This window comes from Triplophysa rosa, linkage group LG7 (genome assembly GCF_024868665.1).
Source record: "Triplophysa rosa linkage group LG7, Trosa_1v2, whole genome shotgun sequence".
Lineage (NCBI taxonomy): Eukaryota > Metazoa > Chordata > Actinopteri > Cypriniformes > Nemacheilidae > Triplophysa > Triplophysa rosa.
The window spans coordinates 26772832-26799037 of record NC_079896.1 but is presented as its reverse complement, the minus strand read 5'-3'; the positions used below and the strand labels follow the sequence as shown (position 1 = coordinate 26799037).

At 41.6% G+C, this 26206-nt stretch overlaps 3 protein-coding genes across 8 annotated transcripts in view; 1 reads left to right on the top strand and 2 right to left on the bottom strand.

The window, feature by feature from the left end:
* Positions 1-29: 29 nt before the first annotated feature.
* On the bottom strand, positions 30-6560 carry senp2 (SUMO specific peptidase 2). Of its 2 annotated transcripts, XR_008963273.1 has the most exons (18): positions 6248-6560; positions 5108-5163; positions 4884-4990; positions 4704-4782; positions 4292-4376; positions 4009-4171; positions 3799-3905; positions 3641-3720; positions 3505-3562; positions 3331-3409; positions 3046-3195; positions 2772-2903; positions 2443-2649; positions 2167-2246; positions 1449-1533; positions 1259-1354; positions 937-1178; positions 30-627 (listed from the first exon to the last, which is right to left on the bottom strand). XR_008963273.1 is itself a non-coding variant. In XM_057338629.1 (17 exons), the coding sequence occupies exons 1-17, from the start codon at positions 6529-6531 to the stop codon at positions 1107-1109; spliced, it is 1920 nt and encodes a 639-aa protein (XP_057194612.1). In that variant the 5' UTR covers positions 6532-6560; the 3' UTR covers positions 30-1106. The 2 variants fall into 2 exon arrangements, 1 of the variants encoding a protein (XP_057194612.1); XM_057338629.1 differs by having other exon boundaries at positions 30-1178.
* Positions 6561-6685: 125 nt separating this feature from the next.
* zgc:112416 (uncharacterized protein LOC550509 homolog) lies at positions 6686-10032 on the bottom strand. The gene is made up of 9 exons (XM_057338835.1): positions 9792-10032; positions 9633-9690; positions 9175-9248; positions 8190-8348; positions 7911-8022; positions 7698-7825; positions 7440-7621; positions 7170-7237; positions 6686-7064 (listed from the first exon to the last, which is right to left on the bottom strand). The coding sequence occupies exons 1-8, from the start codon at positions 9846-9848 to the stop codon at positions 7192-7194; spliced, it is 816 nt and encodes a 271-aa protein (XP_057194818.1). The 5' UTR covers positions 9849-10032; the 3' UTR covers positions 6686-7064; positions 7170-7191.
* Positions 10033-10800: 768 nt separating this feature from the next.
* Positions 10801-26206, top strand: part of pcnt (pericentrin) — a 32156-nt gene continuing 16750 nt past the window's right edge. For all 5 annotated transcript variants that reach the window (XM_057337451.1, XM_057337450.1, XM_057337449.1 and 2 more), the window contains exons 1-23: positions 10801-11022; positions 13034-13207; positions 13568-13741; positions 15092-15241; positions 15494-15583; positions 15989-17851; positions 18022-18210; positions 18293-18388; positions 18481-18624; positions 18726-18981; positions 19091-19170; positions 19256-19457; positions 19579-19679; positions 19755-19866; positions 19940-20186; positions 21283-21358; positions 21552-21768; positions 21955-22142; positions 22301-22653; positions 22949-23564; positions 23643-23852; positions 23942-24094; positions 24600-24746. In XM_057337451.1, coding sequence (XP_057193434.1) covers positions 10975-11022; positions 13034-13207; positions 13568-13741; positions 15092-15241; positions 15494-15583; positions 15989-17851; positions 18022-18210; positions 18293-18388; positions 18481-18624; positions 18726-18981; positions 19091-19170; positions 19256-19457; positions 19579-19679; positions 19755-19866; positions 19940-20186; positions 21283-21358; positions 21552-21768; positions 21955-22142; positions 22301-22653; positions 22949-23564; positions 23643-23852; positions 23942-24094; positions 24600-24746 — 5886 coding nt within the window. In that variant the 5' untranslated portion in view covers positions 10801-10974. The remainder of the gene's footprint in view (positions 11023-13033; positions 13208-13567; positions 13742-15091; positions 15242-15493; positions 15584-15988; positions 17852-18021; positions 18211-18292; positions 18389-18480; positions 18625-18725; positions 18982-19090; positions 19171-19255; positions 19458-19578; positions 19680-19754; positions 19867-19939; positions 20187-21282; positions 21359-21551; positions 21769-21954; positions 22143-22300; positions 22654-22948; positions 23565-23642; positions 23853-23941; positions 24095-24599; positions 24747-26206) is intronic.

Sequence of the window (26206 nt, the reverse complement as noted above, 5' to 3'; positions counted from 1 at the left end):
TTCAGTAGGAAAAAAGAAAGAGTGGATGATCCTATTCACATCTTTATTACTTACAAAAATAATGACCAACATTCTGCATTAATGACAAAATCTGCACATATGCAGCGGTCCTTTTCATTTCTATACGAAAGCTCACATCCAACGCTCTGCTCATCCACAAACATTTCCACATCATATACAATCAAACAACATCAAAAAAGCCACACGGACACAAATAAATAATAGACCTTTCTCTTCTCTTTAAATGAGAAATAAAGCACTTTTTGATCCTGAATTACTGGATGAGAGGACTGAACTTCTGAACCGTCCGTTTGGCACATCGCTGCTTCCCATTTCCAGTTCAATCAAAAAACAAGTCTCATACAGCAACAGCGATTATAAATATAGCATTTAGTATCCAAATAAAGACCAATGCAATCTGCTCCGTCCCAACACACAGGCAACTCTACAACAAGCGTGGATATTAGCACTGAAGCCGTGATATTCATCATCAAGTTACTTCCACAGCTTTAAAAGTACACGAGCTGTTCTAAGATCAAGGCACTTGTGGCCAAATACATCACAGATCCGCTGAATACTGTCGTCTTCAGTGCAGGTACCGTCAGCGGCATGCACATGAAATCATGCCTGTGTTCAAGATGCAAAACACACAAGTCCTAACATAAGTTAACGCATCACTTCATCTCATTCAAACAAAATAAATACCTTACTCGTTCCTTAAATCAAATATGGTGTAAAGAGAGACATGTTAATGCTACAAAAACTCACATGGGTAACTCAGATATAACAGATATCTTTATGGTAAATAACGTCCATCATGTGACGTTCATCCTGGTCATGAACGTCTCTAGCTACTTCTGTGAACTGCCACATGCTCACAGTAAAAACCTATAGGGGGCAATAAGACTACATTCTTGGAATGACGACAAAACCAACCTCACAAAAATACTCATAAGGGCTCCACATGCCGCACACATTCACACCCCAGTCCAGCGTTCCGCTCGTAGCCTCACATCTCATGTGTTTGGTGCATAAACCAGCAGTCCGCTGTCCTGTTTAAAGAAGTGTGTGGAAGCTAAAACTGAGCTTTGGTCATTTTGATTCAGTCAGTACGACTGCAGCAGCTTCTGGTTGAGAATCTCCCAGATCACAGCTTTCCTGAAATACGGCATGTGATTCTAAAGAGAAACAACAGGGGGACTCAATACATTACATCTGAATCTATTCCTGCAAACACACATTTGTGGAGAAGCGGTACCTGTCTGAATGTGAGGCTGTGCCCTCGGGCGATGTAATCTGCATATTTGCATACGAACACCCCACAGTCGCTTCCGTTCTTCTGCTGTGGGATTTCCTACGAAACATGATTTTCCAGACATCAGGTATAATCGGGTTGTGCTTTAACAGCGTATCAAAAAATAAACGTCAACCATTAAACAGGTGCGTACGGAAGGTCGTAGACTGCTCACTGTCCACTTGGAGATGTCCAGATCTTTGCCCTTCTTCACGTTATACTCTTCCTTCAGATAAAGTCTATTAAACAGACAGAGTCATCAGGTCAGTGAGATGTGAGAGTGCCGTGTTATAATTCACCCAAAAATGAAAATTCTGTCATCATTTACTCACCCTCAGGTTGTCCCAACTCTGTATAAATGTCTTTGTTCTGCAGAACACAAAGGAAGATATTTGGAAGAATGTCACTAACGGAGCAGATCTCATCCCCCAATGACTCCCGTATTATTTATTTTCCCTACTACGGCAGTAAATGGGGGATGAGATCTGTTTGGCCTCTAACATTCTTCCAAATATCTTCCTTTGTGTTCAGCAGAACAAAGACATGTATACAGATTTGGAACAACCTGAGGGTGAGTAAATGACGGAGTTTTCATTCTTGGGGAAGCATTTTTGTTTTGTTGTTTGTTTGATTTTCAACTGTTCCAAGAAATGGGCATTGTATGAACTTAATTGGAATACTGGCAAGTGTTTTAAATCTAGTTTACAACTCAGAAAGAGACTGACAAACGAAACATGGAAAGGCATGCATCACTACAAATCTAAAAATCACACAGACACTTTTAATCTCGTCGTTATTTGTCAAATGTTTGTAGTAGTATATTGATCAGAATATTCTGCACAGGCAGAATCATCCAGAACAATCTCACTTACAGGATCATACTGCAGATGTCATCATGCCTTTGGCCCATGGAGTCGTACGATCGCACAGACTTTGATTTAAAGTCAACGACCTATGACAAACAAACAGACAATTTAAAATATTTGGATCATCATGATTGTTAAAGCTTCACACATTCCACATTCTGATTCAAGCACCACAAAATTGAAAGCCAGTTTCACAAAATATCTGGATGAAAACAGAATCTTCACGGACCAAATAGGAACACGGCCATTGGTATGTTATAAAACGAAACGCAGAATACTCACAGCAAGGGCCCAGTGAACACCCAGGTGAAGGGGGATCAGAATGATGTCATACATGAAGAGATCTACAGCTTTAGTCCAGCGCCGTACTGCTGCGTGTCCACCACCGTGTAACTTGGGAAAGAGGAATGTGCTGAAGGAATAAACCTTCCTGCCCGCTCCGTCCTGTTCACTGCGTGACATCACCAGATTCATGTAGAAGTTGATCACCTGTGAATGAAGATTACAAATAAGCTCTCGGTTTGTGAGAAGAGAAGATTAAACATATCAGATTGAACATCTGAACCACATGCAGACTTGAAATCTTTTCAAATGAAACTTGCAGACATTACCTCATCGTTGAGCCAGCTGCCCTCCTGTAGGGTTGCCAGATCCCTCTGTGTGATGCGCAGTTTAAAAGCACTACACACAACCAGGTTTGGATCAGACTGAGCGAGAGCGGCGCTCACCTCCTGCTGTATCTCCTGTTACAGCGCACACACACAACCAATGTGTGAAACCCTGTCTACTTGTCAAGTAAATTCCTAATGAGATTTTTACAAATTTAAAGCTGGTATGAGAAAAGGAACAGCAGCGAGATGTATTCCTATGTAAAACACAACAAACCTTGCCGAGTCTTGGAAACTCTTCAGCGGCATGTCTCACTTTATCAGTAAGAGCGTCAGGTCTGGACAGTAAGAAAGATCCTGCCGCTACGTCTTTCTCCTTCAGATTTAATCTGGCTTCAACCTCGGCAGACAAATCCACATCTACCGGCTGAAGAGACGTACATCATAACGGACCACTTTTATTCGTATCAAAATATATATCAAAGCGATCGAAATATATCAACAAACAAAACAAAACAGCGTTGAAATTTAATGTTTGAATAATAATTTGTGGACAACTCACAATGTTTCTTGAAGTTTGACCATCCAAACCTCCGTCCTTTACATCACTTCCTGATATGCTCCGACTAATATCTACCGTTCTTTATCAGAGAGGGATAAAATAAGCGTGTAAATAGATGCAGTCGGGCTGATATAAATCGTAAAAACAGACAAGAAGAATTGAGAGCAGTGTTACCTGTCTTTATGATGTGTCTGTGATATTGGATCCCTCCAGACAGTCATGTTAGGAATGACTTCATTCAGACAGAAAAAGAATGTAAATGTTATAAGGTAAACATTTCTAACAAACAGACCATGTGGGATGATCTCACCTCTCACTGGAGCAGGTCTGCTTATGTCAGTGTTACGACGAAAGGAAGAGGACTTCTGTCCGTCAAGAGGGAAAGTTGAGCTGAAGAAATGAGAAATTGTTGTTAATGTCCTCCGTGATGTAAATGTCAGAAATACAGTCCACCAGATTGGAACATACATTGGAGGCTTAAATCGTCCAAACGGCAGCGGTTTACTCTTGGAGTATTTCTCGGAGGCCATTTCCACAAGCATCCTGTAATGCTCTCGATCGCTCTCTCTCAACGCCTGAAGCAAACACAACCACAGAGAAATCGTCATCACTTCCACAAACGTCTCAGTTTATACCAAGCAAACACTCCAGCTGAAGGTAAGAGGAAAGCCGCTGCACCTCCTCGACGGTCAGGCAGGGTCTGTGTGTGCGGCCGGCGGGCTCCATGTCACAGGGTTTAGTGTTGAGCTCGTGTGTGGTGCAGGACGGCATCAGCTTCAGAGATCTGCGCTGAGGAACCTCTCTGCCTCTGTCCTGACTTGCTTTATACAACATTCCTCCGCTGATCATGGGAGATAAACGCACAGGTCGTACATCATCTCTGCTCTTTGTTTTTAATCATTACATACATTTCAGATTGAAAGCGAACATTTTCTCAATTCACTGAATCAGCATGACTTACTCAGGTTTCCTTAAAGCCTGTGGGCTGTGGTGAACGCCGAGCGCTGTTCTCTCTTTATTTTTAAGCCCCATTTCCACGTGTTTATCTGAGAAGAAACATCATGACACATACAGTAAGTCACATATCACATTTGAAGCTGCATCTGAACTGGCATTTAGGTGTATTTAATGCTGCTCGCATGTGAAATAAATGCATTTACACGGCATAGAAAATTGCATTTATAAATGCCATGAGGTGAAAGCTTCAAATATATAAAAATAAATGATCATGGATGCTTTGATTCGGCATAGACAGGGAGGTGATACTTTGGATTTTATGCTTCACTTAGGCTTGGTTGTTCAAAGACGTTTACACATGTGTGCATGCGTTTAATGGCTTACAATGAACACAGGAGACAAACAATCTCACTCACCCATCCCGCTGTTTTCCATCCATGTGCTCAGGCTGTGGCTGTGTATGTCATCAATACCCATAAACTCAACCCTGTTGACCTGCGCCCCCGGGAAGACAACATGCAAAGCACATAAACCCAAAGCTGATGTAAACAATGAAGCGTGTGTTACAGAAACACAGGTGGATTACACAAGCACACCTGCGTGAAGGATCTCTGCTTTGCATGTTCGCCATTTCTGTGGCGTCTCGAACGAAACAACCCTGCGATCCCGGCGAAGGTCTTCTTGACAACCCTGATGATCACATCTGTGACGACAATGACAAACACAAATTAAAAACATATCTGATCTGTTGGTGTCGCTAGATTTCAGCGATCGCTATAAATGTTACAGAGAACAGATGTTTAGATGACGAAATATTCACCATGTCTAGCTCTTTTGATCTCTGGATGTTCTGCCACACCATCAGCGGAGTAAACACTGCAGCACACAATCAAACACAAATCACAGTTCAGTCAACAGAAAATTACATGCATTAAAAACAAATCTGACTACAATAAAATAAAAAAGGACTGAGAAGAAACAAGTGTGATTCAATATACAAGGGATATTTCACCCAAAACGAAAATTCTGCCATCGTTTCCTCACCTTCGAGTGGTTCCAAATCTGTATAAATGTCTTTGTTCTGATGAACACAGAGAAAGATAGTTGGAAGAATGCTTGTAACCAGACAGATTTTGACTCCCATAGTAGGACAAATTACTTGATCATTTTATTTTGTTCTGTTGAACTCAAAAGAAGATATTTTGAAGAATGTCCGACAGCAAACAGTTCTGGGGCACTTTGACTACCATTGTATTTTTCCTACTATGGGAGTCAATGGGGGGCGAGATCTGTCTGGTTATATGCATTCTTCCAACTATACAGATTTGGAACAACTCGAAGGTGAGTAAATGAGGACAGAATTTTCATTTTTGGGAGAAGTATCACTTTAACTTTTTATACCTAAAAACCTTTTGGTTATTCTAGAAATGTGGTTATTCGTGGCTTTCTGAAAGCAAATGTATATTTGTGTTTTAGATACAATTTTGAAGATATACTGTACAATCACCATGACAATCTAATAAGACAATGGTTGAGTAAATGGTTTTTGACAGATTGGTTACAACTTGTTTTATCATTGTTTAACCACAAATATCATGGTTACTATAGTGAGACCTTAATACATTTGTGGTTGCCATGGTTTTACCACTAATATCATTTTAAACCTCTGGTTACTGTAGAAAAACCATAGTTTTTCATAGCAAATCAGTCTGATTACAGTAAACAGTATATTAATAAACTGTTTACATTCGGCTGCATATTGTTTATTCAAAGAGAAATGTCGTGACAGTAGAATTACAGTAAACAGTGTATCGACTAACTGTTTACAGCCGTTTAAAGTAAAAAGTAAACACTCTGTGTAACGACAAACAAAAACGTTAGCCAACCAACGGACACCAGTTAAAACAAACTCTTAAAAATAAGACAGAAACCATTTTTTATCTAAATAGTCACCGTTCACCTTCGATAGTTGCGTTTGGCGGGCCTGCTGCTCTCTGTGCCCGCGGCGCGCGCTTTACCGTTACCGTGCTCGCTAGGACAGGCTGCGGATTTCCCACCAGAAAAGGGCACGAAGAGCGACGATAATCCGTCAACTATCCATTCATACATCACAAACCACCGCGACGAATAAGACTCGGTGTCGTTTGTTAGTGCCAGGTCTATACCGAAACTTCTGTAACCGAGAAACGGATGTGCTTGCGGTTTCAATATCCTTCCGTTGCGACCCGTGCGTAAGTGCGTCATGGATTTGTCAGCTGCGACACGGCTGACGATAGACTAGCCCGCCCACTCTGCAGCGGTCCAATCACACCAAGTTGAGCGCTAAACAGTGTTCATAGAATGGCACAGATACTATGTTTTGTTAAAAGAACAACACAGTTTAATTACAATTGTTGGATATTTCTGTCTGTTGCATTTAACATCAGCATTTAAACGTAAGTGACAATCTATACCGCTGAGAACTAGTGAGCCAAGTTATCTAACCAATCAGAATCGTATATGAGCATCACGTGTCTTAAAGTAGAAGAAAATGCGTGTGGGTGTGCTCAAGGTTTTTAAAAGTTCTACCTTCGTCAAACCTTGTACAGCAGAGAAATTATATGATGTAATACATTTCACTTAGTTGATAATAAATGAATAATCTAACACAATCTTAAAACAGTAAAACTATAATGACCATACAAAAGTGTGCATCTATATTACAGTAAATTAAATAATCCAATTAATAAATATAATGTGAAGATGAAGAGGGATTTGTCTGCACTCTGCATTTTAGGCTAGAAAAAAAGAGAAACGAGAGGAAATCAGATATTAGGAATTGATTGGACTGATGTTAGTAAGACATTAATATGTTAAATATAAAGAGATAAAAATGTTTATACCTTTGTGTTTTATACTTGTGTTTTAGAGGCCAAGAGAAGCTCTTGAGTTCACATCATCAGTTGTCATTCTATAAAGATAATTCAAAACATGATGTACCATAGACTCACAAGAACTTTCAGGCTGTGCCAAGTTCAAACCACTACAAATTAGAATAGTTATCTGAGAGCAAATGTGTTACTGTACAGTTAAACAAGACCCGTTTTTAAATTATGTGATTTTGTGCTTGTAAACTTTCTAGACAATAGTTTAGTAATATTGTTAACTCTTACGTGTTTAACGGGGGCAGAGAGACTGGACCAATCGCAGGCTGCACTGATGTCTGATAAGTCCCGCCTTGTCCTACTGGCATAGGAGGCCAAACCGAATAGCCAATTGGAGGAAGAGGTGGTCCGTGAGAACCGTAGTGATGATGGTGATGAACAGCGCCTCCTCTCACTTTTAAGTCATGTTGCTAAACAACATCAATATCATTGTAACTTACATCTTACACAGTAAACATCCTATACACAACACCCCTGCATGATTACCTGTCCTGATAAGGCTGGAGGTGTGACCTGGCTGGCACCGCCTCCTATTGGAAGGGCCTTCAGCATCATATTGTGCATGATGATCTGGTGCATTTGAGCGTTCTGCATGAGCATTAACTCCACCATGTCTGTTTTCATTACAACAATAAAGATCTCTTTGTTATGCCCAATGACATTTACAGTTGTTGCCTTCTTTATGCATTTAATATCTACCTTCTTTTATACTGCCTGATCTGTAAGGGAAGGTCTGTGGGGGCGGGATTTGTGCTATGAGAGGCTGTTGCTGTGGTAACTGCTGGATAATGGTGGCGGGCTGCTGTGGAACCTTAAGGATGGATAAATCACATTTAACACAGCAGTGTGGAACAAACATTGCTCATATGTAGTTTTAGAACATACACAACACGAAGGCGAATGAAAGCACATATATTATGTGTGTTGAGGTCAGTGTGGTTCAAGTTAACAGAAGTATGGAGAGTTGAGTGTTCATACGGTGTGTTGAATGATTTGGGGGGGCTGAGGGGCAGGTGGTGGTTGTGGAATCTGATGGATATGAATGGGAGGCACAGGTTGAGGTGGTTCATAATGACCCTGCCTGCGAGCTCCACCCCATGTGTGTGGCCTTCCGAGATCTTCCATCATATGTTGCTCCTGTTAGAGTTTCATAAAACAAGTTTAAGTCTTAGTTTCATTCTAAAGTTGGGGGTAAAACTCCTTCTATTCTAGAATCTCGGCTTCTATTTATATGACATAGCAGTTTTGTTCACTATTGTGTTGTTTAACTACAGTATACATCTTAAAGTCATGCAATCAAACAGGAAAATTCTAAGTGTTTTATACAGTGTTGCAGTGATTATTATACATGATTTATCCGTGCACACCATTATTTTTTTTAATTCATTTGCACTTGTAATCTTTAATCAAAAACGTTAAGCTCCTCTACCCCTCTCAACAACAACTCTTCACCACATGACGTCGGCAAAAGGTAGGACTATACTGACTGTCCAATTGCCAGGCATTTTTAGCCCTCCCCTGCAGGCACAACTTACAACAAACCAATCAAAAACGGAAGGGCAAAATAAAGCCCCGCCCTATATTTTATTCTAATTTCAGAAGGCACTCGGCCACAAGTCACGAGACTGAAAAGAAGTCAATCGCAACTTCCGTTTCATGGTGACTTTAACTAAACTCTGCTCATAGTGAGAATGTTTTGTTTAGATTAACTAGATGATTTTGGTGTTGGAATGATCATTTACTTTTAGTCATTTAGCAGACGCTTTTATCCGAAGCGACTTACAAATGAGGTAAACAATGGAAGCAGTTGCAACAACATAAGGACAACAAAAAGCATAAGTGCAATTAAACTGGTCTCATATAGCCTACCACAGTATATACGTTTTTTTTGGGGGGGGGGTTGAATAGAAAGAGTAGAAAAGAGATAGAAGTCAGATCTGATCGGTCAGGTGCTGATCAATACCCTCAGTCTCTGGAGTAAGTTCCTCTTGCGCCTCAGTGCGCTGTGTAATGCGTATGCTTGTCCATCAGAACTCCCTGTGAATAAATGAACAATCACTCATTTATGATGCGTCAAACATGTTGTTTTCAGTACACGCTGATAAAAGACACGTATACAACACTACACTTAATGCACTGTAAGTTACTTTGGATAAAAGCATCTGCCAAATGCATGAGTCTAATGTTTGTAGCCAAGTTTTCTTTAGGCTTTGCACTGAATCAACTGAGATTATCAGAAGAAAACACATCTTCTGTCTGAGTATAAAACACCTGCCCATTCATGCCAGCATTAAAACATCATTAATGCTTTTCTCAAACAACTATATCTTTACCCCAATGATCACAGACAATGAAAGTCAAAAACACATCAACTGTAAAACTAGTAGCGTGTTAAATCACTGAAATAAGTAACTTTCATACTTGTGGAGTATGCTGAACCCTCTCGTTCACTGTTGTCATGTCTCTCATTTTCCAGTCTCTAAAAGGGAATAAACATATTACAGAAATTAATAACTTTATGGTCACGTTTTGGCATAATGGATGATTATTGATTAAAATGTTTAGGTTAAGTCAACTCACCTTTTCCAGCATTTTCAGTCTCAGTCTTGTCACGTGGTCAACCATTGGATCTGCCATTTTACAAGACCCTTGTTGCCTGGTCAGCTTTTGTGTCAGCTGAGTTAGTTTGTTGCTCTTTCTTGTTTTAAGTTATTCTAGAAACATTCTTACAATCATTTGTATAAGTCTGCTCTCTGAATCGTATTATCTCATGATTCCTGCTTGTTTATGTTTGCTGGCTGAAAGTGTCTTCGTTGTCAAAAACATATGTGTTCCTTTGCCCAACCCACGAGTTGCTAAGTTACACATACAGATCGAGGCTGTTTTGTTTATTTGTAATAATATTGTGGATCCTTCCTCAGTGCACTAAAAGACAAAAATAGACCGTTTGGTGCATATTACACTGTGCATTTTTAAATGTTATATATGTTTTATAAATAATACATTTAATAATACTTGTAATAAATTATTATTATATTACAGAAAAATCTGTACAACTGGTTCCAGTCAACATAACTGGTTCAACTTATCATTCATTTCAATTCTTATATTAGAGCAAAATAATGCGGATATTACGTAAAATACAAATATTATTATTTTTATAAATTAAAAATGAAATAATTTTTATTAATTTAATCGAACAATCTCAATTTTTCTCAAATGTTGCTACGCAAGTAGAAACATTAACAGTTGGCGCTTTCTTTTTGATCAACAATAGTATTCACCCGGGCTTTTACCCGCGTCTCTCATCTGTCAATCATCCTATCGAGACTTCCACAACAAATGCACAACCTGCAGAGTGAGGAATTTCTTTCGCTCTGTACTATAATAGGTTGCTGAAGATGTCAATCAAGGGGTCATAGTTAGATACGTTTTGTAATTGGTCAGTCACTTCAATTGCGTTTAAAGGAGGGAGTTTTCAAAGAGCAGACGCGTGTCTGCAGTTCTAAATATCATTGGCTGAAAGGTTCACATACTTTGTTCTGATAGGTGCTCACAGACTGTCAATCCGATAAGGGCGGGCACAAACAGACTTCGCGGCCATGTTGAAATTTACACTGACAGTTACTCCTTAAGAAATATCTGAAGTCACAAAACATTGCGAGAAAATCGTTTGTGGAGTTTTTATAGAAACGTATTTTCATTCTGCGTGGCGCCCACTCGAAAGTTTTCCGCATCCCCATGAGATTCCTCGATCCAGGAGATGGATCAGGATGAAAGGCAGAGGAAATTAGCCGCCGGACGAGCAAAGGTGGGCGCTAATGTTAGCACTGTTAACGTCTTTGCACAGGCTAGTACAGAATTTAAACGGACTTTACTTTAGTGTTTACTTTAGATCTTTAATTGTATCAGACACTGGTTTAATGTGGTGCTTTTTTCTGGCTTTCGTGGCGTAACCCACTTCTGTATCAGAAGTTATCTCAGTCGCTTTTATTGTTCTTAACCCAAATCTTAATATAAACTTCTTTGAATGCCTCATTTTTGAATTCAAGGGGAGTTAAAATGCTTTCTTTATGCTATTGTGTATTTTTAGATGTTTCGCAATATAGCAAGTTTTAAAAGGTATGCAAGTCATTGCATTGTTATTTGAGAAAACAAAGTAAAGTTATTCCGGGTGTATTTGCAGTGGGTCAGTTCTTCTCAGTTGCTCCGTGAAAAATCGTTTTAAAGAAGAGGTAACTTTAGATCTCATTTTTAACAGGTTTTGAGTGCGAGTCAATCTCTGAGGTTATATTTAGCTCGTGAAAACTTCTGGAACTTAATTTTATTCACGTAGAAATGAAGTCACTCACCTTTTCTTATGTTTATTTTCACACCTTAAATCACGTGTACTGTTTTGTCTACATTCATTATTTAAACGTTTTCTATTCGTTGAATGACGTTCTTGAGCTGGAAGTGACGCCTCACCATTTACAATGTCAACTAAACATAAAAATACACATTTGGTGTATTTTAGGAAGGGAGAGATTCAGATGTTTCCTTGAAGTGTTCTGTGGTCACTGTTTGGAAATCAAATTCAGTGGATTTGTTTGCTTTTTGTTTTAGACTCAGAAATTGATATTCATGTTTATACATTATCAGGTCATTGACTGGAAGCTTAAAAAATGACTGGTTACCATGTTAGTGCATCCCTAAAACTTTTCATGTTGAAGACCTTTGTTCAGCTCTGATGGCAGTTAGTTGCCATGGCTTTAGTAAGCTGTGCAACCATTGATGGGTCAGCAAATCTTTTAAACACACGCTTTGGTTACACTTGACCAGAGTTTGAGTCCCGGCTCATGGTCCTTCCCCGATCCCACCCTCTCTCTCACCCACTTTGCTTTCTGTCCTCTCTCTCCTACTGCACTAATTAAGGCAAAAAGCCAAAAAGAAATCTTAAAAACCACTTTTTTTGTCAAATATAATGCACTCTACAGATTGTGTGTTATGAAGTCTGTGGCCTCGTGTTCCAGTATCTGATGGGATTTGACACTCCGTTAACTGAGCACACATTCATTTAACTTGTGTGTAAAAAGAGGACGGATGTAATCCAGCAGAATTGTCTGCTTGTTTTTCTTCTTTTATGTTGTCGGATGGGTTAAAGGATGAAGAGAGACTCAGGGCAGCTTCACTCGTATATGTATGTTTATATGAGAGGGGTTTTTGCTCCTCCTCTTGTTCCTCATAGAGCATCACTTGTCCTTACAGTCTTTATTCTCATTTTTTTGTTTGTTTTAGTTCTGTCAGATGGTGCGTTTTGTTTGGTTGGTGGATTGTTGTCACATGACTGATTCTGAAGCGGTCTCATTTAACAACTGTTGGGTTGATGCACGGTTGTCATGTTTTGTCGAGCAGGGTGCTTTTGAGTTTGCTTTAATCTAGACTAAGCTTCTTAAATCAGCCGTGAGAATCAGATAAAAAACAAAAGTGTGTCAGCCGTCACCATATGTGTGTGTCCCATCATGCTTCAGGATAAGGTTCTCCGCAGAAGAAAGAAGATATGATTTGTAGAAGATGAAGAACCATTGCGACGTGTTTTTTTTTTGTTCCGAGATATCTGAGATATCTAGATATCAGCTTTTTTAAACCTGGTTTTCTCATGTTATGGACTAAACATCTACACAGGACATTTTGCTTGGAGTAAATATTTGGAATTGTTTTTTTGATAATGCTCTTCAGGGGATTTGTTTGATGTGAAAACTCAACATGATGCTGATTCTATGTTCTTGCTATCTCTTCTTGATGTATGTTTCCCTTTACTTGTCCCTCAACCTGTGGCGCAGCTTGATCACTTTAGACAGCGCCGGGCGAAAAGCGAAAGTTCGGGGACGCAGAAAAAGACACAGAAGAGGAAGGGCCAGACTGTCCAGACTAATGACCGGTCAACGGAAGAGCGCCACCTAGAGGAGCCGAACACAGACATTAATCATGGAGATATAGACAAGGGACACTTAGAGGTTTGTCCTTTTTATTTAGAAAAAGCTTTCTAAAATTCACAATGTTTTCTTATTTCCTGGCTCCAAGGGGTTTATTAAAAAAAAACATTTAGGATATAGTGAAGGCGGAAAGGTTATATTTATGCAGCAATTGCAGTAAATACATATATAGATATTTGAGACGAGATAAAAGGAAATGATAAAATAAAAAGAATACATGATCTTTCAATAAGCTGTAAACACAGTGTGTTGTGTTTGTGAACTGTATTTGTTCTCCATCCTCATGTGAAAATAAATGGGTCAGCTGGCATAACATTGCTGGAGGCTGTGTAGTCATGGTAACACAAACTGAATAACATTCATGTTTGTCTGAATCTTTAGTCATCACTGAGAGCCGATGATGCCGACTGCAGTATTCCAGAGATCCATCAGTTCTGCAAAGAGACCAATGAAACTGATGGACAGGACCGCTGCTCCTCCGCTGGGTCCGATCAGACGGAGGGTGAACTCGCTGAAATGATTGTAGTTGCACAAAGTGGCAAAGAACAACTGAAGGTAAAGCTTTAGCTCATGATGAACACAACACTATTCTCTGTGTGGTGTGTCAGGACTGTGACTTTTTGTTCTCTAGATTTAAATGGATACTTCCCTAAAAATGTACTCGACCCCAGATTGTTCCAAACATGTATAAATGTCATTGTTCTGCTGAACACACAGGAAGAAATCTGGATTTTGACTTAAAGCGGCCCTAACACACGCGGTTTCTGCCAATCTCATATTAATCTTGAGTACCTATAGAGTAGTATTGCATACTTTGTATCTTCGAAGAGTATTTAGTTTGATCACATTTATAAAAGATAGAAACAGCTGTAGGATTATTTCCGAAAGCATACGGCGCGTGCGGGGGGGAGGGGTAGGCTGAACTAAAGCACGTGTGCACCCATTGCCAACAAAACACAGACATCAGTTTCACTCACCGCATGCAGTTCATGTCCGGCATCTTTTAGCGCTGGGACGGCTCCATATATCAGTTTCAAACCATCTCCAAATCCAGCGTTATATCCACCGTTTATATAACATTCATCACCCAAATGCAGTGAACAAACAAACACCTGAACTTCACCAACATATGCTCTCTCTCTCTCTCCTGCACACAAGTGAAAGTGACGTCTGCGCATGCGCCTTCTCCTGCTCTCCTTGCTGCCGTGTGGGCGTGCTGCCTCCTTTTCCAGGAGAATTGTCCAAAAAGGGACTAAAAAAAATGGTTACAAAACAGTTTTATATGTTCAAAAAAATAGTTTCTGAAACCCGTCCGATCGCTGGGGGAGTGTATTGCCCAACTCGTTTTTTGACAAGTTGACCATGTTAAGCATGAGAAGACAGCACGTTTAACATTGTAAAGAAGTCACAATGCATGACAAACCGTTCCACCACCCCTTTAATGTATTCGATTGCTGAGAAAACCCAGATGTTAACATTTTCTATCAAACTAGATATATAGAAGGTATGTAGATGTGTAGAAGATCAAAATACTTTAAATACTTTGACTAGATAAAACTTTTATAAGTTTTAAAAGTTTTACATGAATGCAGATACTGTCAAGACTGCTTGCTTTTCTCAAAAAGAATTTTTTCAGTTTTTGATTATTGACAATAAATAATTGTAATTGACTTAACAAACTTGAAGCATTATTGGATCACACAAGCAAGTTATTACATGACATTTTTCTTCAATATCATGTAGCCCTACATCACACAATAAAAGTAATGCCAGATGTTTGAATAGAATAAAAAATATCATGGTCTTGAAAAATATATTTGATCAGGTTTGCTGTCCAAGGATCTTAATTGAGATGTAAGAGGTGAATTTTATGTTGAATTGTTGACTTGACAATTCTTCAAACAGCAGTTGCAGGCTGCGGTGGAGAAGCGGAATGAGATCATCTCACAGCTGAGTAAGAACCTGCAGGTGGCACTGCAGAGCAGAGATCAGGTGCAGCTGGAGGCGCAGGAGCTCACCGGTCAGATTCAAGCGCTGCAACAACAGCTGCAGCAGGTGATCATCGTTTTTTAAAGGATGCATCAGTGTACTGTAGGTACAAGAAAAATGATTGAAAATTGTTAATATTTTGGGAAAATGTAAGTTTCTTTTTTTACATTCGTTACATTTACATCGTTAAAATATCATGATAATGTCATGTTCTGAACCTAGTATGGTGCAAATCGTAAGATGATTCATTAAAAAATGTTCTAGTACCCCCCCCGATGTGCTCAAGTAAAATGTGACCATGTGTGGCTTCTTATACAGACTAAAGAATACCTGCGTAGTAAAAGTCAAGGATCTGTGGATCTGACACAAGCTGCTCATCTGCATCTACAGCTGGAGGTGTCACAACAGGTCAGACTAAGAGAGTTTTCAGACCGCACGCGATAGAGCGAAGCGATTGTCCGACGTGATGATGTGCTGGAATAAAAACAATAGATCCCCATGAACCCTTTCACAGAGCGCCCGATCAATCGAGCTTCGAGAATGCGATGTTTTTTTGTCCATTGTGCCGATTTTCCCTGTCACCCTGTGATGAAACACCCGTCCAATTAGATTTGAGTTTTAATTTGAAATAGCTGTTGCCGATCAGTCCCATCGCCCTATATGTGAAAGCAAAGGTAGTTGGTCATTCGCATCGCTTAATTGCATAGCCTGCAATCTGAAAACTCCTTAACGTGTGTTTTATAATTGACCTGTTAAGATATAAATCACGGTGCGTATGGAGTTTAACACTGTGATGTTTCTTGTGGTTTGTAGATGACGATGGAGCAACAGGGTCTCCTGACCCAAAAGGAGACTGAGATTACAGACCTACAGCACAAGCTTGGTGTGATGGAGAGATCTCTGTTTCAGCTTCAACACGCCTTTACACACAGAGATGCTGAAGTAACCCATGACCAACACACTAGTTGGTTCCCAGAGAACAGTTTTGACTCGAACTCTGATGCTTTGCTGAAACGGTTAAGAGCCGAGCTGGAGGACGAGCATGCGAACACCCGACGAGCACAAGAACAAGCAGATGCGTTTCATAGGCGGATACACAGTATGGAGAATGAGAAGATGGAGTTGGAAGCGAATCTGGCTGAGGTTCAGGTACAACTCAAGATTGCTGAAACGCAAGCACGTGAAGCCCAGCAGTATAAAACTGAGAAAGATGAACTGAACCAGGAAATGACCAAACTGAGCCATCTTGTCACGGAACTTCAAAATCGGCTTCAAGCAGAAGAGGAGTCGGAACGCAAATACAAAGCTGATATTTCAAATTACGATCTCAGGCTTCGGGCGCTGGAGGAGGAGAGGGAGTTAAATGTCGCTCAGCTTACTGAGAAACAAGAGACGGACCTCAAGCGTCTACAAGAGCAGCACGTTGAAGAAATCAGACGCGTTCAAGAGCTTCTGGATCAGGCACGACAGCGACATGACGTTACTGTAGAAACAAACTGGAATGAAGTCTCTGAAAAGCACTCCAGTGAAGAGGTGGCCATCAGGAAAGATTACAGTTATGACCTTTCTGTGACTGGTTTTCACGACGTGCTCATGGAGCGTTACCTGACCTCTGAAGAGCCTCAAGAAAGCTCACTGATTGAAGGAAGTCTGCTAGAAAACTCTGACACGTCCCGATTTGAGCTTGACAGTGAGGTCATATGTCACGCATCGGATCATCCTAATGATGTCACGTGCAACGGTGACGAGTCAGAGCCGAGACCGTTTGAAGACGCTCCCCAACACGGGGAGATGTCCTTCACCGATGCCCGGTGGCAGGACTCAACCTCGGCTGCGGAAGAGCTGAACGACAGCACCTCTTCTGTAGACCTGGCTAAAGAGCTCCTGATTCATCAGTGCAGAGACCTCTCTGAACAACTAGAAGAGCGCGAACGACAGCTTGAGGTTCTTCAAGAGGAGGTGAAACATTCTGCTGAGGAGGTGGAGGAGGCACGGGAGCGCTGGAGCAAAGCGTCGGAGGAGCTCGAGGAGGCCAAATGGGAGCTGGAGATGGAACGGGAGAAACGGATCCATGGTGAAGAGATCATCAGCCAGAAAGAGCATGAAGAGGACAACCTGAAGAACATGCTGAGCCACCTGCGTATCCAACAGGACAATGACACGATCATGACGGACGACACGGATTCTGATGATGAGAACTGGTGTCATTTATCTGTGGAGGAGCTGCTGAAGGAGCTGAAGGAGGAGAAGCGCCGGCTGATCGGACGGCTCAAACACCAGGAGGAGTTTGTGAAGAATGAGCAGAAAGCAGCCGGTGACTCTGTGAGTAATGAAGTTAAAGTTCTGCAATCTCAGAGAGATGAGTTGATGTCTCAGCTGGAGCAACGGATAGAAAAACATCAGACCACGTCAGTGCTGCTCGGTCAGAAGACCCTGCGGTTAGATCAGGCCAACGAGGACCTTCAGCGGCTCAAAACTCAAGTAGAGGAGAAGGTTGGAACACTGCAGGACTTGGAGAAAGACAAGACTGATCTTGAGTCTAAACTCGCGTGCATTACAGAGAACCTCTTGAATGTGGAGGAGGAGAAAGCTGCTCTGGAGAGACGTCTCCAAACTTTGGAGAAGCAAACAAAGAGCATGGAGAAGACTCTGGAGTCAGAACTGAAGGACTTTGAGGTTTGAATCTTGCTTTATTACACAACTGTCAGATGGTGTAAATGTTGGAATGGAAAAATCTGAATGTTATTTCTAAACAAAGTAATGGCCTTGTGTGTAGACTGCATGTCTTGAATGTGTGATCGGAGGTGTTTGATTGATCATATTAGTCTTCATCTGTTTCTCTTTAGCATCATCTTGAGGTTAAGGATGCTGAGCTGAAGGCAATTAAAGAAGCGCGAGAGAAGGCAGAAGAGGAGTACATGGAAAAGGAGCGTGTTTTACAGGAAGACATCGCCACAGTCAATCAGAACCTAGAGGAAAGACAGAATCAACACGAGGAAGAGCTGAAGAGTCTGGAAGAGAAACATGGCACAGAGGTGAGAAACACGATCAAAGAGCTATCTTAAAGAATTACACAATATTGCACAATTACATCAAGTTGTTTTTTCTTGCCTGTAGATGGAAGAGTTGATTTCACACTCTCAAAGGGAACTCTCTGAGCTGCGGGCTCACCTCGAGGAAGAGCAGAAGAAACAGATCAGCGTGATCAAACAGGTTCAACGAGCCGTCCTTCAAACCGGCTCTTGTTTATCTGGAGGTCTTTACACCAGCCGCATGTGTTTATGTCTGTTTGTCTGCTGTGTCAGGTGCATGAGAGAGAACGTGAGCGGGAGTTGAGCGAGCTGACAGATCAACGGCGTGAGGAAATGGAGAAACTCCGAGATGAACTCTTCAGAGAGCTGCGGGATGAGCTGGAGGCCGCACACCAGGCCGAGCTGCTCCAAACACAAGTATGTACTCGTTCTCAACCTTCTCATCACTTGTGGTGAGGATGGAAAGCTGTCAACATTCAGCCGATGAGTAAATGTTGTTGTTTCTCATGTGTAATCAGAGTCAGCACAACCTGGAGCTTGAAGCGTCACGTCTGAGTTTGACAAACATGCACGCAGCTCAGCTGGAACACGTTCAGGATAACATGCAGAAGGAGAAGGAGGCGTCTCTCAGCGAGCTGCAGACCATGCTGCGGGAGAAATGGGCTCAAGAGAGCGCCATGCTGCAGACGCGACAGCAGTTTGAGCTGGAGAGACTCCGCGAACAGCGTCGAGAGCAGGAGGAACGAACCCAACGACTGCATCAGCAAGACATCGGTGAGGACAACGTTTATTAAAGACAGACACACTATAAGATTTCTTATTTTTGTTCTCTTCATCTAGACATTTTTAGGAGTGTATGTGTGTAATGTATGTCACTGTATAGATGATCTGAATCAGGAGTTGGAAAGCAGACTTCGGGAAGAGAGGAACTTAGTGGAACAGTTACAGGCCAGTAAACTGCAGGTAAACGTTCTCTTGAACCCCAAAACAAAAAAATGTTTGTTCCCTAGTTTACTCCAACTCAAGTTTTATTTTCTTGTGTCTGAAGGATCAGTTGACGGATGCTGACAAGGTCAGAACAGAACTGCAGGGTCAGTTAAATGATGCTCTTGAGAAACTGAACGAGACTCAGATGTCACTGACGGAGACGCAGAGAAGACTAGATGAACTCCAGTCTACCAGAGAAGACCACGTCAAGAGTTTAGAAAAGGAACTCAAGCAAGCCCTGGCTGACAGAGATGCTGCTGCTCGTGAGTGTCGACGTTTATGCTACGTGACTTGTAGTTTTTGTGTTTCGTAAATCAAACCCACAACCGTTACTCTGCCAATTAAGTAAGCGTAATATAACCAAACATAACAATGTCTGTTTAGGTGCGGTTGAGGAGCTGGTTGCGTGTCACAAAGTGGCGTTACAAGAGCAACAGGAGCGTGCCCGAGCCCTAGCACAAAGAGAGAAAGAGCTGAAACAAGAGGTACTTCACACCTCACACACAGTTAAAATGCAATTGTTTGACTGAGTTTGCACTGAGGTGAATTGTGTTCACAAGGTTGAGCGTCTTCAGTCAGAGAGAGATGAATTAAAGTCCTGTTCAGAGCAGGAGATCTCAAACCTCTGGTCACAGTTGGACTGCATGAGAACAAACAGACAAGAGCTCGGCGGTGAGTCATGTGCGTCCCTCATGAGGAGCGTTCTGACACTTCTCTGTATTGACCCGTGACTGTCTCTGTGTAGAGCTGAAGGAGCGGTTGCTGGAGCGTTCGGCGCGGGTTGATGACATGGAGCAGTTGAAGCAGGAGTTCGCTCGGCAGCGGCAGGAGATTAAAGAACAGAATGAGACGGAGCTGGAGAACCTCCGCACCTACTTTGAGCAGAGACTCCGAGCCGCTGAAGAGAGTCATCGGGAGGAGATCGCACTCCTGCAGCGCCGGCTCGTAGAGGAAGCCCTGGAGGATTCTGTGCTGAAGACTGCTGATGCAAGGTTTGGATTAAGCCCACATATACTTCTGTTGTGCTATTCTTCATAGACTAGAAGTAATGAAAGATATTACAGTCTTCTAAAGCACTCAAAGGTAGGACAGACCGCTGTGCCGGAGGAGAACTGGCTCTCTCCCGCTTGAGTCTGGTCTCTCAAGGTTTTTGTTGCTCCTCTTATACACATACATGCATGCACAGTGGAGTTCTGGTGCCATGCCACTGGGAGACTGCTTAATCAATAAACAATTTACAACTTACATGCGCATTGACGTACTTTAACAAACATTTTCTTTCTCTACGTTTTAGTATTTTGCAGATTGTTCTGGTATATATTGTCATTTTAGGTTTCCAGTAGTGTTGTCAAAAATATCGACATTTTTAATCATATAAATGTAGGCTGATAACATTAATGAGCAATGAATGAGCAATACATTTGTTCAAGTATTTATTAAACTCTCTTTAATGTCTTTATTAATCTCTCAACTAATCATGTAAACTCTTGTCCATTAATACTGACAAATACAACTTTGATTTTAAATAGTAAATGTATTAGTAAAATTTACATTAGATTAACAATTAATAAATGATGTAAATATATACCTCATTGACTAGTCTTGTTCAATTTAAATTAAATTAAAGGAAAAAAATGTAGGGCCTTATTTTTATGGCAGTTTTTTCCCTGTGGTATCGAAAATGGTATCTAATATCGATATTTTTTAGGTATTGAATCGAAATGAGAAATTCCAGTTTCCAGTCCTGATAACAATATTTAAAATAATAGTATGCCTAAATTAAATAATATAATTAAGTTCCAAATCTAAATCTAACATAGGATTTTTCAGTTAAGTTTTATCAGTACATTGCATAGAGAAAACCTTTTTATTTTAACTTTTTAACGCGTTTTAATACCATATACTGTCTTTAATTCTTTTCTCTCAAGTTCTACTATTATTATTATACTACTAGATATTTTTTGATGTAAGTAAAGCTGCTTTGCAACAATGAAAATTGTAAAAAGCGCTATATAAATAAAATAAAATTGAACAGTAAACGGATTATGAACGTACAGTTAGAAAAGAATAACGTGTTGTGTTTTGTAGTCTTCTCTCTGATGAGAATGGTGACGAGAGGAGTGATGCTATGGCAGAAATCACACGGCAGCTGGAGAAACACAAGGTACCAAACGAACTCTGCTCCATCTTGAGTTTATATTTCAGTTGAACTGCACAAGAGACATCTAAATGACTCCAAAACAGGACGTGTTGTCACAAGACGCAACCCTTAAAATCTCAAGTTTGTTGTATGAGGGAATACTTGTGATATGTACTGTACTGTACTGTATGTGTATGTGTTTGTTTGGGATGTTCAGGAGGAGCTGGATTCTCTGCGTCTTCGGTTAGAGGACAGACATCAGCAGGAAGTACAGCAGCTCAGGTCCAGTATGGCTCTGGCGTATAAAGAAGACTTACTGCAGGCTCGCACTGAGCTCACGGATCGATACTACAAAGACATCGACCAGCTCAACACTAAACATGCTCATGACCTGGAACAGCTCCGCGCTAAACTCTCGGACAACCATATCAAAGGTGAACCTTCTGTCACTGGACATAGGGGGAGCTGGGTTTTTCTTAACTCTTTCATGTGTTTTGTTTTCATCTTTCACTTTCAGATGTCATATTGTCAATCAGTTGCTCTAAAATATACATCCTACATTTTTTGTTTCCTGATATGCAGTTTTGTGCCACATTTTGTCTTTCAGTCTCACACATCAGAAATAACTAAGTTACGGCTGCAGTCGGCTCAGGAGGTGGCGAGACAGGTGGAGGCTGAGGTGAAGGAGAGGACCCAGCAGCTTCAGGACACACTGACCGGTCTGGAGAACCAGCTGTCCCAGCTCTCTCTAAAGCACTCTGAGGATGTGGAGAGAGCGACTGAACGACACAGACAGATGGAGACGACAGTGAGTGTGCACATAACAGCAGGCCTTTATACTCCGTACCTCCCTCCACCAAACCCCTTTATACCGAGAGCAGTCATGCTGCTTGTTTTATAATCGAACACCCTTCGCCTGTATGTTTGTTCCAGCGATCCTACGTTGTTTTTTCTCTCTCTTCACAGCATCAGAAAGACCTCGAGGAGGCGCAGAAGACTGAGAGGAGTCTTGTGACAGAGGAGATGAGTTCTCAGAAAGAGGAGCTTCAGAGAGCTGCCGTGGAGGAGAGAGCAGAGCTGGAGAAGAAGCTGGAAGACGTACAGAAGCTCCTGGTTGATGAAGGAGAGAGACTTCACACGCTGCAGAAGAGTCTGGAGCGTGAGGAAAATCCTCAGCTGATGGCCGTGAAACAGAAACTTCAGGCCCAGCACGACCGAGAGATGAACACGGCGAAGACGGCCATGGCGGCCGAGGTGAAAGAGTTGAACGCTCTGCTACAGGACCAGATGGAGAGCAAGCTACAGGACGCCCTCTGCAGGTCAGTCATCTTTCACTTCTGTTTTTTGAATGCCTCCATGATGCAGAGCCGTTTAAAAGAAGGGACGTTGTATAGCTTTTGGACCCAAATATGTTTTTTTTGAAAGTGTATTTTTGTTTGCAATGAGAGTGAATAGTGACGGCCTCTCTTCAAAAGGACACGCACCTAACATTAAAGTACTCGATGTTCGGTAGAAAACTCAAAACAACACTTGCAATGGGTTGCAATGACTTTTAAAACTTGATGACATGAGTGAGCAAAATATAGGTTTATAATCTATATGTCTTGACTTTAGGCACAAAGAAGAACAGAAGCAGCTGGAAGAGAGGTTAACTCATGAGAGAGATGCTCTGCTGGATCAACAGAAAGAACAGCACCATGTTGAGTTCCAGGCCCTGAAGGTTCTTTTGGACGAGCGTGCTGCTCAATTACAGCGTCTTAAAGAGGAGTGTCAAGAACTGAAAACACAGCACCAGCAGGAACGCCAGTCCCTGAGGACCAATCACAAAACAGCCCTGGAGACCCTGGAGATGGAGCTCGTGAAAAAACACACGGCAGAGCTCGACAAACTGGAAGCTGTGTTTCAAGAGACCAATCTGGCACAGCTCGAAGCACAGGAGGCGGAGCTTCAGGCACGACACAAACAAGAGAGGGAGGAGCTGGAGGAGAGATTGTTGTCAAACATGGATACTCTAGAGAGCACGTACCTGGAAGAGATCCAGACCGTACGGGATGAGAAGGAAAGAGGACTGCGTGAACTTCAGGCCGTCCTGGAACACCGATTTACCGGCGAGATTGAGAAGGTGAGGAGGGAGGAGCAAAGCGTCAGGGAGGCGCTCCGAGGCGAGCTAGCAAAGGTCCATATGGACAAGTTCACAGCCATGGCGATGGAGCTACGTCAGGCTCATCAGGTGAGCGCTGCGATGGGTGAAATGGTTTTGGGTTTTGTTTTCAAACAAGCTGATGTATGTGTGTGTGTTGATCTGCAGGAGGAGATGTCTGAAGCGCTCTCGTCTCGGAGGACGGCTCTAGAGAGCGAGCATCACACGGCTCTTGATGCTCTTCAGCAGCAGGTGGTTGCTCTTGAGAAACAGCATAGCGCCGCCCTGCTGGACATCACGGATATCACCACTGCAGAAAAACTGCAGCTGAAGCAGAAGATGGATGAGCTGAGTGTTCAGCATCAGCAACAGCTACAGGTCACTCAAACGCACCGGTTTTTACATTCTGATGGAGTGGTTTAAGTCTAGCTTTTGTGAATGAAAGCCTCCTCCCTTCTCTCCTTCAGGAGTTAAGGGGAGTGACCGCCAGAGAACTGGAAGCTCTGCGTAGGGAATTGGAGGAAGAGGCGTCAAGGCAACGGCTTCACTCCCTGGAGGAGGCGGAGCTTCTTAAGTGTCAGTCTGAAGCGCAGCTACAGCAGAAAGCAGCAGAGTTAAAGGTGAGGGGGTGTGGTTTAAAACGGCCTTTCTGCACCACTCCTGCATGTTATAAAGACTGGTTGAATTTTGTGTCATGGTAATATCAACAATGGCTAAAGGAGGGAACATCTGGAGCGGGGGGTGGGGGTGGTGCCTTAAACTCAAATTTATACTAATCCCTGCCCTGTACCGTACACTGAGACCTCCGTTATTCACATGAAACCAATCATCCTCATTCTCTGCCTCCATGATTTGAAACTTGAGCTCATAGAGCGAGAACAGTCCCTCAGCACAGGATGTGTGACGTTAGACTCGGAGCGGGTAGTTGTTTGGCCTCTTTCCCGATGGAGAATTAGAGAGGGCCTGTCAGTACTAATCCTACAGATGGACTGAAATGTAGGGACACGTGAGAGATGACTGTGGATTTGACGTGTGTGTGTGTGTGTGAGTTGGATTGTTTTTGTGGAATGAAGCATTGGATGCATCTGTGTGTTTTTTTTCTCATGATGTGTTTGTGTGTTTTAGGAGGGGGCTGACCGGGAGAAGACTGTTGCTCTTGAGGAGCTGGACAAAACCTTGAGACAACAGCACAAACAGACTGATCTCGCCTATAGAGAGAAGATGAGCCAACTCACAGAACAACTACAACATCTGGACACTGTTGTGTCACAGGTACAACACACGCACGTCTGGTTTATTATCTCCGTGGGGACAGTCCATAGGCGTAATGATTTTTATACTGTACAAACTGTATATTTTATCCCCTAAACCTAAAAATCCATTTTTAGATTTTCTAAAAATATCTATTTTAGGGCTGTCAACATTAGCGCATGCAATTTGTTTTTTTTCAGATTAACGCGTTAAAAATATTTAACGCAATTAACGCAGCATCCGTTTGTTTTATCATCCTTTGTGTCTAGCGTTACATTATATAATCACGCTCTTATTCGTGTACAGGCTCTTAAACCACTTCAGCGCCATTTGCTTTAATGCGTTCAGTGACGATAGACAGCTTCTAGCTGTGGGACGCGGCAAAACGGTCCAGTCTGGTGTATACGGTCACGGGCTAAAGGCTGCGTCCAGCATTAACTTCTCGCTCGTTGCTTGAATGAATAAAACCACACAAGATTATGCCAGAAATCCCATTTTGTCTAGCACGTCTTAAATCAAATCTTAAATGAATGCAAAGAGTTGAGAAAATTGGAGTGGCGTCATCTGCGTAAAGAGACGGCACTTAAAGGGGCAGCGTTCTTAATCCTGCTGCTGTGACTCCGGTCACTAATGTTCATCAAAGAACAAAAGAAAAGAGGAATTCAATGTATTTTGTAGCTTTAATGCTAAATTGTAAATTAAATACAGAAGAATTCCCATTAAAGACTGTAAAGTGTTTGAGAACTTCATTTAATTTCTGTTCGGTATATTTCCTACCTGTTAGACATGATAGCTCTCAATTATACTGTTGAATGTAATTAATGTTAAAATAAATAAAAATTAATCTATTTAATAGAGACATCAGTTGCAGTACTTGTATCAGAATGTTGGCTTTCATTCATAAAATGATGCTGTTTCATTAATTTGAAGGTAAAATGTGAAATTATTAGAATGTAAAAGTATATTTTAAAACATTCAGGTTGTGTACGATTAATCGTGATTAATCACAGAAAAAATGTGTGATTATTCAGATTATTTTTTTTAATCGATTGACAGCACTAATCTATTTCTTTATAAGCTTTTTTGCCCATGAGGACCCGGTGACACGAGTCGCCATGAGTTGGTGTGCGTTCAGGTTTAGGTCCCCACCGGGATATAACAACAAGGCCACACACACACACACACACAGGGACCCGCCGTAGACATAATGACTGTACAAACTGTATATTCTGTCCCCTAAACCTGTCCATCACAGAAAACTTATTTTTATATTTAAGCCATTTGGTTTACAGGAACACAGGAAGTGTCCCTGCAAACCCTGTTTACGATGTTATACTTATGTCATTAGTACATTAAAACACTACGCTGTCACTTGAGTCATTTAAACTGTGGTATATTTTAATAATGCAATGACTGATTATGACACATGGATGTTGGTCACACATAACCAGTACACATGTAAACAGTGGGATTGTTATTTG